Genomic DNA, 18,884 nt, shown 5'->3' with positions numbered 1-18,884 from the left:
AAAGAGCGATGAGAGCACACACAAAACAAAGTGCCCCAAACGCAGGGGAAAACACAGTCGGCGCAAAAACCACGCGCTAGCGCAAAACCACAATCAGCTTGTACACAAGCAAACAACAGAGAAACAATCCCGCACAAAGAGCAGGCGGGCCAGCTAGCTATTATAGCCCCGCTAATCAACCCAACTAAGGACAGGTGCAAACAATAACAGAAAGGGGGAAAACAAAAAGGGAATCAGTGGCAGCTAGTAGGCCGGTGACAACGACCGGCGAGCACCACCCGAGCAGGAGGGGGCGCCACCTTCGGTGGGAGTCGCTTGGTTAGAATTTCCACCATAGGACTGGTTTGAAAGATGATACAGTCTCATCAACTACAGCAGATGACATAATGTAACTGTTACAACTGAACAAGACCCATCAATACTGATAACGGGCCCATCATGATCCATCACCACTGATAACAGGCCCCATCATGATCCATCACCACTGATAACAGGCCCCATCGTGATCCATCACCAATGATAACAGGCCCCATCATGATCCATCACTACTGATAACAGGCCCCATCGTGATCCATCACTAATGATAACAGGCCCCATCATGATCCATCACTACTGATAACAGGCCCCATCATGATCCATCACTACTGATAAAGCACCATCATTACTGATAACAGGTCCCATCATGATCCATCACTACTGATAACAGGCCCCATCATGATCCATCACTACTGATAACAGGCCCATCATGATCCATCACAGCTGATAACAGGCCCCATCATGATCCATCACTACTGATAACAGGCCCCATCACTACTGATAACAGGCCCCATCATGATCCATCACTACTGATAACAAGCCCCAACATGATCCATCACTACTGATAACAGGCCCCATCACGATCCATCACTACTGATAACGGGCCTCCATCACTAATGATAACAGGTCCCATCATGACCCATCACTACTGATAACAGGCCCCAACATGATCCATCACTACTGATAACGGACCCCATCATGATCCATCACTAATGATAACAGGTCCCATCATGATCCATCACTACTGATAACAGGCCCATCATGATCCATCACTACTGATAACAGGCCCCATCATGATCCATCACTGCCCCATCATGATCCATCACTACTGATAACAGGCCCCATCATGATCCATCACTACTGATAACAGGCCCCATCATGACCCATCACTACTGATAACAGGCCCCATCATGATCCATCACTACTGATAACAGGCCCAATCATGAACCATCGCTACTGATAACAGACCCCATCATGATCCATCACTACTAATAGCAGGCCACATCGTGATCCATCACTACCGATAACAAACCCCATCACTACTGATAACAGGCCCAATCACTACTGATAACAGGCCAGTGGATAACAGGCCTAATCACTACTGATAACAGGCCCATCATGATCCATCACTACTGATAACAGGCCCCATCATGATCCATCACTACTAATAACAGGCCCCATCATGATCCATCACTAATGATAACAGGCCCAATCACTACTGATAGCAGGCCAGTGGATATCCAAAGGAACATTATATGGCATACATCATGATCCTTCACTTTCAACAACAAAACCATTGGGGGCACCTGGCAGTTATTTTCTTGCTGAATGAGTAAAAAAAAAAAAAAAAAAAAGGTTATAGTTGTCATAGGGACAACACCAATACTCAGTTATGTTAGGATATGTGTTAAGTTAGTAGTTGTCATAGGGACAACACCAGGACTCCAGTGGGTTAACTGACTTCCCTGAGGAAGATGCCATACTTGTTTTGTGTCAGGTTTCCCCTGCAAGTACTATTACATTGAATATGGACTCAAAATCAGTTAAACAATCATATTGAAATGTTTAAAGATTGCCCACACACCTGTGTCAGGTGATCTGATAAGTAACTTCCAAGAAGCAGTCAAAGGTTGTCTCAGAACATGTTAGGGTATCAATGAAATGCAGGTTGACATTTATTTTCATTCATCTTGACCTGGAGGCAGAACTGAGAGATTTCCGCTAGATGGGTCAGCTGCAAAGTCTAAATTGGCTCTATCGTAAAAAATTATGGAAATAAAAAATTTGCTTTTTGGTCTTAATTTAATAAGGGTTAGGCATTACGGTTAGCAATGTGTTTAGGGTTATGGTTTGGTTTAAAATCTGATGTTTTGACTTTAGTGTTAAACTGGGGTTAAAGGGGCAATCTGGGGTTGGTACATCTATTTTATTGTATCGGTGATACAGCCATTCGTTATTGAGGATTCAAACTCATAAATGCATCATGAGGCCGATTCAGACTTTTTTACGCGTTTTGATTAAGCACTTCTCAGTATTTGGTATTCAGACTAATCTATTGCAGGTGCATAACAAGGTTTGCAGGTGTGGCTCCCATGCGCACACTAAATACATTTAATTCAGCATTGGCCTTGTAACCAAAAGGTTGCAAGATTGCAAGATCGAATCCCTGAGCTGACAAGGTACAAATCTGTCGTTCTGCCCCTGAACAAGGCAGTTAACCCACTGTTCCTAGGCCGGCGTTGAAAATAAGAATTTGTTCTTAACTGACTTGCCTAGTTAAAATGATAAAAAATATATTAGAATGTAGTCTATGGAGAATGTCTTCAGAAAGGAGACCAATGAAAGATAGCCATCAAAACAATACTAGAAGGTAGTCATTAACACAATATTAGAATGTAGTCTATGGAGAATGTCTTCAGAAAGGAGACCAATGAAAGGTAGCCATCAAAACAATACTAGAAGGTAATCATTAACACAATATTAGAATGTAGCCTATGTAGAATGTCTTCAGAAAGGAGACCAATGAAAGGTAGCCATCAAAACAACTGACACACGTTCTTCAACCCGTTGGAAGATTAGTGTATGGTGGAAATAGTAGGGTTAAAACATTTTGTGAGTCATCCTCCACTGGGCACAGTCGTACGTCAGTTCAATGTCTTGCTTTGATTTACGTTTGATCGAGTTGGCAACTAGCCGTGGATTGGAAGTGAAATCAAGAACAAATGCCACCATGTCATTGGATTTAAGTTCAAAGTTGGGTGAAAGAAAACAACAAAACGTTTTGCAAATCCAATCGGTTATCCACGTTGATTAAATGTCATCACATTGATTTGTTTGCTTGAAATGACGTGGAAACAACGTTGATTCAACCAGTGTGTCACGGTTTCTGTTTCATTTTTGAGTGTGCTCCCTGAGCTTACCGCTGGAGGGCACCCTTACTTTGTTTCTAGTGTCCAGGTTACCCTGATTGTTATCATTGGTTTCACCTGTGTGTTGATTGCCCTCTCGGTTCACCTGTTGACTGGCTATTTAGGTTCCTCTGTGGGCAGATCTCTTTGCTTAGGTCTAATGTTTTAATTAGTGTGCTGGTATGTTTTTGCTTTGTTTTTCTGTGAAGACCTTAGTAAATGTTCTGGATTTACCCTTACCTGCTGTGTTTCTCTGCGTCTGAGTTTATACTAGCATTATTGTCACACAGTGGCCACATGCTCCAGGCTGCAGTAGACTACCTATTTAGCTTGCATCTCCAAGTTTCATCACTGCAAGCTAAAAGGCCATACAGTTAAAATGATGCATTAGGTCACAGCATTCCATAAGGTCACAGCATTCCATAAGGTCACAGCATTCCATAAGGTCACAACATTCCATAAGGTCACAACATGCCAGCATTCCACAAGGTCACAACATTCCATAAGGTCACAGCATTCTGTACTTTACAGTGCGAAAGGGGCACTTGTTGGTAGCCTTGAGTTTTCAGTTTGCTTCCATGACTGGTTTCACATTTGTCTCCAGCATGCCAAAGTAAAAATCATCTAAAACAATCTGTTTGTATTTACAATCTAGTATGAATTTTGCAACTTAAAAAAAAAACTATTAAACTTTAACCCCAGCCATCTCTTTAAGGATTCACATGTGAGGCCATGTACTAAACAACCAAAGATTTCAAGACCAAAGGCTGGTTTATACTACGGGTGTGTTCGTAATTTTATCTGGAGTGCCAGAGTGTTTTCTGGGCGTAAAGTCAGACCGTTGTCAAATTGTCCCTTCGTAAATTCAGAGTGTTACACTCTCGGAGTGGTCAGAGCGCTCACTGGCCGAGGAGTAGGGATGATTTCAGCATTCTGACCTAACAACAGCAGTCAAGCACCCAAGCTAACTGGCTAACGTTGGCTATCTTGCTAGCTACCTCCAGACACAAATGAGAGAACAGCTCACTCTGACAATTTTACTCACCCTAGCAGAGCTGGTTAGGCTGTTTTTATGTTATCCAGAGCGTTGGTGACTGCAACTGTGCTGCTGGAAACAATTTATGCTTTTTTTGCCAACATTTACTGACACTGGCCATATTCAGTGGGTGTTGAGCGTTTGTAAATTCGTCAGTTATTCTGTAAGAACAGCAGAAGACCAATCATGAATTAAATGACCAAAGGCTACATATTTTTGTTAATTTGAGAGCAGGGTTTACTGATTCCATGACAGATATGAGAGCAGGGTTTACTGATTCCATGACAGATATGAGAGCAGGGTTTACTGATTCCATGACAGATAAGAGAGCAGGGTTTACTGATTCCATGACAGATAAGAGAGCAGGGTTTACTGATTCCATGACAGATAAGAGAGCAGGGTTTACTGATTCCATGACAGATATGAGAGCAGGATTTACTGATTCCATGACAGATTCAGAGCAGGGTTTACTGATTCCATGACAGACATGAGAGCAAGGTTTACTGATTCCATGACAGATAAGAGAGCAGGGTTTACTGATTCCATGACAGATTGAGAGCAGGGTTTACTGATTCCATGACAGATTGAGAGCAGGGTTTACTGATTCCATGACAGATAAGAGAGCAGGGTTTACTGATTTCATGACAGATTGAGCCGACAACAATAACAACATCGTTGAGATTAGTAGTGACCAGGGCCCGTAGGAGTGCTGACCTAGCATCAGATTGGACTTTTAGATCATTATGATTATATGGACAGATCCTAGATCAGTTCTCTTACTCTGAGATGCATTCTGGATACGGGCTGTGATCTTGGCCAAACGGTGTTGGGTTGACAGTCACAGGATCGGGGTTCTAGTAAGATCACTGTGTTTGTTTACGTAAACGATGATTTGATAATGTATATATGGTGATCTAGTCATTAGTTCTTGTTGCTGATATTCTGAAGGATTTTACAGGGTAGGATGAAGGTCTTTCATTGGCCTGGCCATAACTACTGTCACACAATATCTGAATACTTGGTCAGATGAAATCAGGGAAAGATATTTCTGGATGAATGTCTCTTAAAATCCCTTCATGACTAACAGGTTCAGACCCATATCAGGACTGTCTTAACAGAAGTAGGTTAGCACTGGTGATGAATATGCGGGTTTTATCTCTCTTTAAAAATAATCAATATATTCTCTGTTTCTTGTCTCTCTTTATTGGGCTTTTATTCACTTCCAAATGATTCATAATAAAGTTTGATAATTGCATCAACAAACATGTAACATCACCAAAGCCCTTCCATCAATACACATTAAAATTGTTTTATCCTCCAAATGTCTTTATAAAGTAGATCCATATCCTACACATGGTGCCTCCCAGTAAGTCAGGGGCTCCACCTGTTCCTGACCAGTCCTGTTGTAAACCATATCACCGCCCCTGTCAACCCTCCCATGACAATACCCCCAAAACCACCTGTCAGAACTCCCATCAACAACCCCGTCACTATGGCGACGAAGAGCTCCAATCGGTCACCGATGATTCTCTGCCTGTCCTCCTTCCTCCACTGGTATCTGTAGCGCTCCCTCTCCTCCACCTCATTGGACCGCACTGCCAAGAGAAAGACACACCCCTCTTTACTCACAGGGGGAAACGGTCACCAAGGTGGAAGAGATCTATGATCTTTGAGGGAAGTTAATGAAAAGAACCTCATAAATTCCTAAATGTATTGTAATGTACTGTATTTTACTGTATTATAAGTAGGTTGAATAAGTATAATTAAGTAAATGGTGCAGATTATTTATTCAACGTATTTCACAAATCACCGTTAGATGGCGTGCTTTCACTAAAAGACTGAAAATGAGATATTACTATTTACGGAGAAAGAAGTAGCCTAGACACTGATCTGAGATCAGCCTTGGTGTTTTAGTCCTACAAAGGGGGCCTGACAGGATTGGATAGGTTGGAGAAAGATGAAGTAGCCCCCAGACACTGATCTGTGGTCAGATTTGTGTTTTTGGGCTGTAAGTAGGCCTTGACAGGATTGGATAGGTGCAATCAAGGTGTGGAAATGTCCACAGAGCCTTTCAAAGAGTATGGTGGAACTACAGTACAGCTTTAATACTGGTCCTAATGGCTGTCCTAGGATCAGATTACACTGACTAAATACTAATCAAACCATTAAAGAGTAAGGTGGAACTACAGTATAGCTTTAATACAGGTCCTAATGGCTGTCCTAGGATCAGATTACCCTGACTAAATACTAACCAAACCATTAAAGAGTAAGGTGGAACTACAGTACAGCTTTAATACAGGTCCTAATGGCTGTCTTAGGATCAGATTACACTGACTAAATACTAACCAAACCATTAAAGAGTAAGGTGGAACTACAGTACAGCTTTAATACAGGTCCTAATGGCTGTCCTAGGATCAGATTACCCTGACTAAATACTAACCAAACCATTAAAAATGCAATGTGCAGAAAACGCTTTGCCATTTCCTGGATGCTAAAATTATAATAGTCATCCTAATTTCAGTTTATGCGACAAAACAAGCAGTCATTGTGTAGAGAATCACTGCACCATCAAAAACGTTTTTCCATAGCCATCATTTATTTTATTTTCAGCTGTTTGAAGCTGGTGTACAAAACCGAAAGTAAAAGACGCAAAAACAACATTTAAGAACGGGAAGCATAGAAACAGCACACATAGAACATACCGTTTCTTAGACTTGCTTTCAATGAGAATGAAATATCTATAACTCACATTTCTATGTGAATTTGGTCAGGTCATCCAAAATGTAACATATTGTAACTTAAAAGCACTAAACCATATCTAACTGATATACAGTGGACAATATAGAATGTAGTATGTTGTTTCATGTTGAGTCACTTACCCACTGTAGGATTCTGGAAAACAGCAGTGTTCTGTGCAGCTGTGACCAGTTCATTTTTGTAGCATGCCTGCATTTGGCTCTGGACTCTATCTCCCATGGTCCTTTGCTGATACTCGTCTGGCTTCTCCCTAGTGATACTGGCTGATGAGGTGGGAAATGTAGTCATTGGACTTTTGTTCTGTTATGTAACATTCTCCACATTGGAGTCTGGCCTGAGCAAGGCACTGGTACATAGACACACTATCTACAAATCACTGGTACATAGACACACTATCTACAAATCACTGTCAATTCCAAACAACTACCCATTATCATGTGATCATTACTCGTTAAGACCAGAATCGATACAGCAGTTTTATATTTCATGGGTTATTTAAGCAATAAGGCCCAAGGGGGTGTGGTATATGGCCAATATACCACAGCTAATGGCTGTTCTTATGCACAATGCAACGCAGAGTTAGCCGTGGTATATCGACCATATACCACAAACCCCTGAGGTGCCTTATTGCTATTATAAACTGGTTACCAACGTAATTAGAGTAGTAAAAATGTATGTTTTGTCACACCCGTGGTATACGGTCTGATATATCACGGCTTTCAGCCAATCAGCATTCAGGGCTCGAACCACACAGTTTATAATGTTACTTAATTATTCATAAGTTATTCATTATTATGTTTAAAATCAAATCAAATCACATTGTAATGGTCACATACACATATTTAGCAGATGTTATTGCAGGTGTTCCTAACTCCAACAGTGCAGTAATATCTAACAATTCACAACAATACACACAAATCTAAAAGTAAAACAATAAAGTTAAGAAATATAGAAATATATTTATGAATGTGTATTTTAATGATATAATCAACCAAGAAAGTGTTGGGCTGAAAATGGCTACTACAGTTATTGAAATAAACAGGAAAGCACAGGTGAGTGTCAACATGCACTACAATAGGATATTTTATGATTTATCAATGTTTAGTTTTACGAAGTAAAGAAATCAAGAATAGTTCAGAACTTACTCAGACTCACTTCCATCTCAACTCAGCCGGGGATAAGGAGACTTTCACAACATGTGATGTTATCACACCACACTGAGGAAGTTATGAATAAAATATTGCTGAAAGAGCAAATCACAAATTGTCAGGTGAACCAACACATGTAGTCTACAAGTCCAGGACCAAAAGGCTTCTTAACAGCTTCTACCCTCAAGCCATAAGACTACTGAACAATTAATCAAATGGCCACCGGACTATTACATTGACCCCCCACCCCCTACATTTGTATTTTACACTGCTGCTGTACTCGCTGTTATTAACTATGCATAGTCACTTCACCCCCACCTACATGTACAGATTACCTCAACTAACCTGTACCCCCGCACACTGATCGGTACCGTTACCCCCTGTATATTGCCTCGTTATTGTTATGTTATTGTGTTACTTTTTATTATTTTTTACTTTAGTTAATTTGTTAAATATTTTCTTAACTCTTCTTGAACTGCACTGTTGGTTAAGGGCTTGTAAGTAAGCATTTCATGGTAAAGTCTACACTGTTGTATTCAGCATATGTGACAAATAGTTTGATTTGATTACACACATCCTAGACTCTATCAGGTGAACCATCACATGTAGACTACACACATCCTAGACTCTATCAGGTGAACCATCACATGTAGTCTACACACATCCTAGACTCTATCAGGTGAACCATCACATGTAGTCTACACACATCCTAGACTCTATGAGGTGAACCATCACATGTAGTCTACACACATCCTAGACTCTATCAGGTGAACCATGAATGGATTTTTATAATATCTGTACATTATAGGAACACCTGTAAATACAAAAGTACAATGATTGATGCTTCGCTTTAGCTTGAGATGAAGAATCAGTGGTAGAGACTGTGTACGTGCATGAAGAGGTCAACTGAACAAAAGTCAAATGTCTGTGTGTTGAAATTATACTTTCAGTTCCTGTTGATACTATGTTCCAGTCTTAATTCTGCAATAGGAGGAAGAAGGATTGAGAAACTAACTGCAAATAACAATGAGCTGAACTCCGCCTTGCAGAGACATCTTTCTGTTAACAACTATTAATTATGAGCCTAGATTCTATCAGGTGAACCAACACATGTAGTCTACACACATCCTAGACTCTATCAGGTGAACCATCACATGTAGTCTACACACATCCCAGCAATAGATCCCCTCAAAATCAAACATCAGACATTTTCAATCCGCTTCACTGGAAGAGCAACGTTTATGACTCGTACACTAAGACCATTTAAATTATTTGAAATGGGCGCCAATTTATGCTTTCTCATCAGCTGATGCTAGTCTTTAACATTCATTTTAATTGAGGCCATCTGATTTCTCCTGAGAGCAGCAGGATCTAGACAGTATATTGCATTGAACATGGACTCAACTGAAATTTTCATCACTTTAGAGTTATTAAAACATTTCGACAAAGCATTTTTGGGGGGTTAACAATACATTTTAAAAACGTTAGAGTTTAAAACATTACCTCGCCTCACGGATCCTACGCTTATCTTTTCAGCAGAGATACATTTGGAAAACGTTTATAAGCAATAGCTTATACATCTCTCCTATCTCTAAGGTTTTTCTTTGTAAAATTTCACATAAAATCGGTTTAAAGACACTAACTTTTAAAGTTTCAGATTTTAAGTACCTGTTTCAGGTGATCTGTGACAAGACTGTAGTCCAAGGTGTTATCAAGATTTTTCCGGGACGTAATAACATCAATAAAACCTACGGTTCAAAGTTGTTACCACTCCTGCAACAACAGAATATTAACACTTTAGCTGCTGAAATACATGATGGAAGACATGAACTGAATCTATAATGTTAACTCTTTAACTGCTGAAATACATGATGGAAGACATTAACTGAATCTAGAATGTTAACACTTTAACTGCTGAATACATGATGGAAGACATGAAATGAATCTAGAATGTTAACACTTTAACTGCTGGAATGCATGATGGAAGACATGATGGAAGACATGAACTGAATCAGACAGTAATACAGAGATGTACCGTATGTAGAATGATAGTTTCATATAGTTCATGAAAAACACACAAACACTTGACCCTTGTAGAAAACTTGTCAGTATGTGGGACATAACGCTGCATTGTGTTGCTAATCTGTTACGCATGTGTGTGTGCCCATATGTGTGTGCATGCTAGTGTGTGTCCGTGTGTGTCGGTGTATGGATGTGTGTGTGAGCTTACCACCGTTTGTGTGAGCTTACCACCGTGTGTGTGCCTGTGTGTGACATAGTGGCCAGCCGGGTGCTGCTCCCCTCCTACACTCAGCTGTGTATGTGTTTGCATGCTAGCGTGTGTGTGTGTGTGTGTGTGTGTGTGTGTGTGTGTGTGTGTGTGTGTGTGTGTGTGTGTGTGTGTGTGTGTGTGTGTGTGTGTGTGTGTGTGTGTGTTGTGTGTGCGTGTGAGACATCGTGCCCAGCCCAGCTGAGTGCTGCTCTCCTCCCACTCCTCTGTGTTAAGCTGTGCTCCAGTGAGACAGTCTGGTCAGTCTGTGTGTATGACAGAGGAATGATCACACCATCACAGACCTCTACTACTCCACAGTGTTACACAGGACAGGACTCTTCATTCTGTCCACTGGTGCAGAGCAGCAGAGTCCTCTGGGGGTTTGGAATAGTAAGTGTCATCATGATTATCTCTGTACCTGTTTTATCATTTCAGAATGGCTGTGTTGATTCTGTTGCTTTCTGAAATGTGTAAAAGTCACAAGTACCTGGTTATTATGTTATATAATAACATGTTATTGCATGTTATCAGGCTAATATGTTGGGACATGTTATCATTTTAATATGTTGGGACATGTTATTATGTGTGTATACATTAACATAAACATAGGTTGAGAGTATTTACAATGTATTCCTTCATCATGTCCTGGCAGGAATATTGTTGTTGCTGTTGACCCGTCTGAGGATGTGGAAGAGGAGGGGTTTATGCTGACCATCACTGTTTCTACCATAAGACACAGAACGACTGGATATTCAACCAAGAGGAAAGAGAGAGATACATTCCTGCAACAATCCCGGGACGTACAAGAACACTTTGTCAAGGGGAACGTCTGTCACCTGTAATCATTGTTTTGGATAAGAGAGGAGATTTGAAACCATCTTGACAACACTCATCATCTAGTGAAAACCAGGGAAAACACACCAGTCCCAGACCAGGCTCAGACCAGGCTCAGACCAGGCCCAGACCAGGCTCAGACCAGGCTCAGACCAGTCCCAGACCAAGCTCAGACCAGGCTCAGACCAGGCTCAGACCAGGCCCAGACCAGGCCCAGACCAGGCTCAGACCAGGCTCAGACCAGGCTCAGACCAGGCTCAGACCAGTCCCAGACCAGGCTCAGACCAGGCTCTGACCAGTCCCAGACCAGGCTCAGACCAGGCTCAGACCAGGCCCAGACCAGTCCCAGACCAGGCTCAGACCAGGCTCAGACCAGGCTCAGACCAGTCCCAGACCAGGCTCAGACCAGGCTCAGACCAGGCCCAGACCAGGCTCAGACCAGGCTCAGACCAGTCCCAGACCAGGCTCAGACCAGGCTCAGACCAGGCTCAGACCAGGCCCAGACCAGGCCCAGACCAGGCTCAGACCAGGCTCAGACCAGGCTCAGACCAGGCCCAGACCAGGCTCAGACCAGGCTCAGACCAGGCTCAGACCAGTCCCAGACCAGGCTCAGACCAGGCTCTGACCAGTCCCAGACCAGGCTCAGACCAGGCTCAGACCAGGCCCAGACCAGTCCCAGACCAGTCCCAGACCAGGCTCAGACCAGGCCCAGACCAGGCCCAGACCAGGCTCAGACCAGACACAGACCAGGCGCAGACCAGGCTCAGACCAGGCTCAGACCAGGCTCAGACCAGGCCCAGACCAGGCTCAGACCAGGCTCAGTTGCAAGCAAAGTTCTTGAACAGAACTGTTTGGGACTTTTTCACGTCGCCATGGCGTCCACAGGTCTACAGCTACTTGGCCTCCTGTTAGCTGTGATGGGCTGGGTGGGCGGGGCTCTCGTCTGCGCCGCCCCCTTGTGGCGAGTCTCCGCCTTCGCGGGCGGAGAGATCGTGATCGCCCAGGTTCTCTGGGAGGGGCTATGGATGACGTGTTTGTCTCAGAGTACGGGACAGATCCAGTGTAAGACTTATGACTCTACCCTGGCCCTCCCCATCTCCGCCCAGGTGTCCCGTACCCTCTCCGTGCTCTCCCTCCTCCTCTGCCTCTTCGCACTCCTGCTTGGCGTGGCCGGGGCTAAGTGCACCAAGTGTCTAGGGGAAGGAGCCTACTTGTCCAAGGCTAGGCTAGCCCGCGTGGCTGGGGCTCTATTCTTCTTCTCCGGGCTGCTCTACCTGATACCCATCTGCTGGACGGCCCACGCCGTGGTCAGGGATTTTTACGATCCAAATGTCGCCGCGCTGCTGAAGAGAGAGTTAGGCCCCGCCTTGTATCTAGGCTGGGGGGCGGGAATCCTGCTGCTGGTGGGAGGGGCTCTGCTGAACGCAGGCTCCTCCCCTCCAGGGGTTAGGGCAACACCTACTTTTGGGGGAGGTGGGAGGAGTAACCCACTGCCTGTGGTGGTAGAGGAGAAGGAGTATGTCTGAACCGTGCCACACCAGGGTTGTGTTCATTACGTTGAGAGAAAATGGACTGAAACAGGGAGGGACTACCTGAACGTGTCCAATAAGAAATGTTCATTTTCATTGTCCATTGTAAAACATTTTGCAACATTATGCCCTAATGAAAACAACCCCATCACTAAATTCTCAGTGAAGGAGAGACATGTCAAAATGTAAATAAGAAAATGCTTATGATTACATTTCAGAAAATGTGCATGATTATTTTCCATTTCTTAAGACCACTTGTAGACAGCTTTGTTATTTTGCTATGACATCATCTTCTAGTTGTTTTTATTATGACATCATCTTCTAGTTGTTTTCATTATGACATCATCTTCTAGTTGTTTTCATTCTGATTTGAGTTTTCTGTGTTAACTTCTTCTTAGTGAGTGTAATTTATAAATGAAATAATAAAGTGTTTTACAACATGTTTGTAATTGCTACTACACTCATATATTTACAAGTTATTTGTTTTAGCTACTGCACTCATATATTTACAAGTTGTTTGCCAGAGTAGAAGGACAATGTGTGATGCACTTGTGTCAGTGTGGGAGGTGAAATGCATTGTGGGATGTGTTAATAACTAAGTGTTTATTAATGTGACATAACTGGCATTGCTCAGATTCCACTCTGCCCTCTCTCTCTCTCTCTCTCTCTCTCTCTCTCTTTCTTTCTCTCTCTCTCTCTCTGCTTATGTCTGACATGTGTTTGTGTGTATGCCAGACTCCTTGTGTGGGCAGTGTGTGTGTGTGCATGTGCGTGTATGTTTTGGAGAGCCCACATGTAGGCAGTGTTTGTGTGTGTGTGTGTGCGTGTGTGTGTGTATTTGTGTGTTGTATACAGAGTGGTTATACAGTAGCACAAAGGCAGAGCACAGGACACAGACAAAGACCATCTGTATAACATGTGCCAGGACACGAGTCACCCCCACCATATTAACCCAGTCACGTGAACACGTACGACAGCATAGAAACAGAATCTATAGACCGGGCTCTCCCCATTCAAGTCAATGAAAGTTCCATGGATAGAGGTTCCAAGCCCTTTCTAGAGATTCTATTTCTATGATACTTCCATACAACAACAATGGACTCTGTTACTACAGGGCTTTCCAGACCTGCGTTAAAATACTATTTAGCGATTGGGAGGGCTGCCATCTTATCGGCTCTTAACCAATCATGCTATTTTGTTTGTCTTTTTGTTGCTGCTACTGTCTCTTATGACCGAAAAGACCTTCTGGACATCAGAACGGGGACTACTTACCTCAAACTGGACGAGGAGTTCTTCAATGAGTCGACGCGAGGGATATACTACAGACACCCAACCAGGCCCAATCCCCGTGATTCGCTGGAAAAGGAAATGTAGGTTTTCGCGGAAAAAGATCAGGATGCCTTGCGAGGATTAAGTGACGAGTGGCTAATCTGCCCTTACCTTACGTTCTGCTAGCTAACGTTCAATCGCTGGAAAATAATTGGGACAAACTGAAAGCATGTACTAATATATCCTACCAACGGGATATTAAAACTGTAATATCTTATGTTTCACTGAGTCGTGGCTGAACGACAACATTAAGAACATACAGCTGGCGGGTTATACACTCTATCAGCAGGACAGAACAGCAGCCTCTGGTAAGACACGGGGTGGGGGCCTATGCATTTACGTAAACAACAGCTGGTGCACGATATCTAAGGAAGTCTCAAGGTTTTGCTCACCTGAGGTAGAGTATCTCATGATAAGATGTAGACTACACTATCAACCGAGAGAGTTTTCTTCTGTATTTGTCGTAGCTGTCTACATCTACCACAACAGACCGAGGCTGGCACTAAAACCACACTCAATGAGCTGTATTCCCCCATAAGCAAACAGGAAAATGCTCACCCAGAGGTGCCGTTCCTAGTGGTAGGTGACTTTAATGCAGGGAAACTTAAATCAGTTTTACCTCATTTCTATCAACATGTTAAATGTGCAACCAGAGGAGAAAAAAATCTAGACCACCTTTACTCCACACACAGAGACGCGTACAAAGCTCTCCCTCGCCATTAATTTGGCAAATCTGACCATAACTCTATCCTCCTGATTCCTGCTTACAAGCAAAAGTTAAAACAGGAAGCACCAGTGACTCGGTCTATAAAAAACTGGTCAGATGAAGCAGATGCTAAACGACAGGACTGTTTTGCTAGCACGGACTGGAATATGTTCCGGGATTCTTCCGTTGGCATTAAGGAGTACACCACATCAGTCACTGGCTTTATCAATAAGTGCATCGAGGACGTTGTCCCCACAGTGACTGTACGTACATACCCCAACCAGAAGCCATGGATTACAGGCAACATTCACACTGAGCTAAAGGGTAGAGCTGACGCTTTCAAGGAGTGGTACTCTAACCTGAAAGCTTATAAGAAATCCCACTATGCCCTCCGACAAACCATCAAACAGGCAAAGCGTCAATACAGGAATAAGATCGAAATGTAACGGTCCCGTGTGGCTCAGTTGGTAGAGCATGGTGTTTGCAACGCCAGGGTTGAGGGTTCGCTTCCCACGGGGGACCAATACGGGAAAAACATTTATGAAATGTATGCACTCACTCTGGATAAGAGCGTCTGCTAAATGACTAAAATGTAAATGTAATACACTGCCTCTGACGTTTGTCAGATGTGGCAGGGTTTGCAAACTATTACAGACTACAAAGGGAAGCACAGCTGAGAGCTGCCCAGTGACACAAGCATACCAGATGAGCTAAATAACTTATATGCTCGCTTCGAGGCAAGTAACACTGAAACATGCATGAGAGCATCAGCTGTTCCGGATGACTGTGTGATCACGCTCTCCACAACCGATGTGAGTAGGATCTTTAAACAGGTCAACATTCACAAGGCTGATGGGCCAGACGGATAACCAGGACCTGTACTCCAAGCATGCGCTGACCAAATGGCAAGTGTCTTCACTGACATTTTCAACCTCTCCCTGTCTGAGTCTGTAATACCAACATGTTTCAAGCAGACCACCATAGTTCCAGTGCCCAAGAACACTAAGGTAACCTGCCTAAGTGACTACCGATCCGTAGCACTCACGTCTGTAGCCATGAAATGCTTTGAAAGGCTGGTCATGGCTCAAATGCAATAGCAATCTCTATTGCACTCCACACTGCCCTTTCCCACCTGGACAAAAGGAACACCTATGTGAGAATGCTATTCATTGACTGCAGCTCAGCGTTCAACACCATAGTGCCCTCAAAGCTCATCACTAAGCTAAGGACCCTGGGACTAAACAGCTCCCTCTGCAACTGGAACCTGGACTTCCTGACGGGCCACCCCCAGGTGGTAAGTGTAGGTAACAACACATCCACCATGCTGATCCTCAACACGGTGGCCCCTCAAGGGTGTGTCCTCAGTCCCCTCGTGTACTCCCTGTTCACCCACGACTGCACGTCCAGGCACAACTCCAACACCATCATTAAGTTTGCTGATGACACAACAGTAGTCGGCCTGATCACCGACAACGATGAGACAGCCTATAGGGAGGAGGTCAGAGACCTGACTGTGTGGTGCAAGGACAACAACCTCTCCCTCAACGTAATCAAGACAAAGGAGATGATTGTGGACTACAGGAAAAGGATGACCGAGCACGCCCCCATTCTCATCGACGGGGCTGTAGTGGAGCAGGTTGAGAGCTTCAAGTTCCTTGGCGTACACATCACCAACAAACTAACATGGTCCAAGCACACCAAGACAGTCATGAAGAGGGCACAACAAAACCTGTTCCCCCTCAGGAGACTGAAAAGATTTGGCATGGGTCCTAAGATCCTCAAAAGGTTTTACAGCTGCACCATCGAGAGCATCCTGACGGGTTGCATCACTGCCTGGTATGGCAACTGCTCGGCCTCAGATCGCAAGGCACTACAGAGGGTAGTACGAACGGCCCAGTACATCATCGGGGCCAAGCTTCCTGCCATCCAGGACCTCTATACCAGGCGGTGTCAGAGGAAGGCCCTAAAAATTGTCAAAGACCCCAGCCACCCTAGTCATAGACTGTTCTCTCTGCTACGGAACGGCAAGCGGTACCGGAGCGCCAAGTCTAGGTCCAAGAGGCTTCTAAACAGCTTCTACCCCAACCTCCATCTATTCATTCAAGGATTCAATCATGGACACTCTTACTGACAGTTGTGGCTGCTTCACGTGATGTATTGTTGTCTCTACCGTCTTGCCTTTGTGCTGTTGTCTGTGCCAAATAATGTTTGTACCATGTTTTATGCTGCTACCATGTTGTGCTGCTGCCATGTTGTTGACGCCATGTTGTGTTGCTACCATGTTGTTGTAATGTATTGCTACCATACTGTGTTGTCATATGTTGCTGCCAATCTATGTTGTTGTCTTAGGTCTCTCTTTATATAGTGTTGTGGTGTCTTGTTGTGATGTGTGTTTTGTCCTATATTTTTATTTTTAATCCCAGCCCCCATCCCCGCTGGAGGCCTTTTCCCTTTTGGTAGGCTGTCATTGTAAATAAGAATGTGTTCTTAACTGACTTGCCTACTTAAATAAATCTTGAATATATATATATTTTTAAAAAGGTCTGGTGCTTTCCTCTGGGTCTCAAAGCGCTTTAAAAAAACATAACCCCATCCACTACCAATGTAACCTTTTATTTAACTAGGCAAGTCAGTTAAGAACAAATTCTTATTGACAATGATGGACGACGCTGGGCCAATTGTGCGCCGCCCTATGGTACTCCCAATCATGGCCGGTTGTGATACAGCCTGGAATCAAACCAGGGTGTCTGTAGTGACACCTCAAGCACTCAGATGAAGTGCCTTAGACCGCTGCGCCACTCGGGAGCCCAAAATGTGGTATATCTGCGAAATGAACAACAGCAATGTTGTGCAACTACTATTAGCAATCAACTCATAGAATGGCAAAGACAACTGCGCTTTTACACTGACTATTTCTGTGACAATATTTACAGGGAAGGCCTCTAGGCCTAAACCAAGCTACAGTTCCCTATATATCCACAAGGGGGCAGTAGATGTGTATTTTTTCACAGGAACAAAGTCCTCTTTCGCAGAGAGAGCGGGTGTATCTCAATAGTCTGGTGGCTTACTCTCCTTGTCTCTCCACTTGCCTTTGTGCTGATCTCAAAATACAAGATAGAATAGCATACAGATAGCAATGTGAAGGATGGCTAATGGGCATTTGTCAAGTTATCTCATGTTCTATGCAGATGAAGGAAAGGAGACAGAAAAGGTTAGGAAGCCAAGCCAGACTACTGAGATGCATCCCCTACATTTACATTTACATTTAAAGCGACTTACAAATAGGTGCATTCACCTTAAGATATCCAGTGGAACAACCACTTTACAATAGTACATCTATATCTTTTTTTTGGGGGGGGGTTAGAAGGATTACTTTATCCTATCCCAGGTATTCCTTAAAGAGGTGGGGTTTCAGGTGTCTACGGAACGTGGTGATTGATTCCGCTGTCCTGGCGTCGTGAGGGAACTTGTTCCACCATTGGGGTGCCAGAGCAGTGAACAGTTTTGACTGGGCTGAGCGGGAACTGTGCTTCCTCAGAGGTAGGGGGGCCAGCAGGCCAGAGGTGGATGAACGCAGTGCCCTTGTTTGGGTGTAGGGACTGATCAGAGCCTGAAGGTACGGAGGTGCCGTTCCCCTCACAGCTCCGTAGGCAAGCACCATGGTCTTGTAGCAGATGCGAGCTTCAACTGGAAGCCAGGAGCGGGGTGACGTGAGAGAACTTGGGAAGGTTGAACACCAGACGGGCTGAGGCGTTCTGGATGAGTTGTAGGGGTTTAATGGCACAGGCAGGGAGCCCAGCCAACAACAAGTTGCAGTAATCCAGACGGGAGATGACAAGTGCCTGGATTAGGACCTGCGCCGCTTCCTGTGTAAGGCAGGGTCGTACTCTGCGAATGTTGTATAGCATGAACCTACTGGACAAGCATCTCCATTGTTCTATGTTCAGGGAAGCAAAGAAGAGACAAGTTAACTAGTCTCCTTATGAGCACAAGACATGGACATTACATTTTTGGTTGAAAAGGTCAGACACAGTTAAGCAATGTTAAAT

At 43.8% G+C, this 18,884-nt stretch overlaps 1 protein-coding gene across 1 annotated transcript; it reads left to right on the top strand.

Annotated features, from left to right (window-relative positions):
- Positions 1-11,835: 11,835 nt before the first annotated feature.
- LOC106592501 (claudin-9-like) lies at positions 11,836-13,240 on the top strand. The gene has a single exon (XM_014183851.2). The coding sequence runs from the start codon at positions 12,144-12,146 to the stop codon at positions 12,795-12,797; it is 654 nt and encodes a 217-aa protein (XP_014039326.1). The 5' UTR covers positions 11,836-12,143; the 3' UTR covers positions 12,798-13,240.
- The last annotated feature ends 5,644 nt before the right edge of the window (positions 13,241-18,884 follow it).

The sequence above is a fragment of the Salmo salar genome, chromosome ssa02 (genome assembly GCF_905237065.1).
Source record: "Salmo salar chromosome ssa02, Ssal_v3.1, whole genome shotgun sequence".
Classification (NCBI taxonomy): domain Eukaryota; kingdom Metazoa; phylum Chordata; class Actinopteri; order Salmoniformes; family Salmonidae; genus Salmo; species Salmo salar.
Note: the sequence above shows the minus strand (reverse complement) of the source record. Positions and strands in the feature narration are given on the sequence as shown.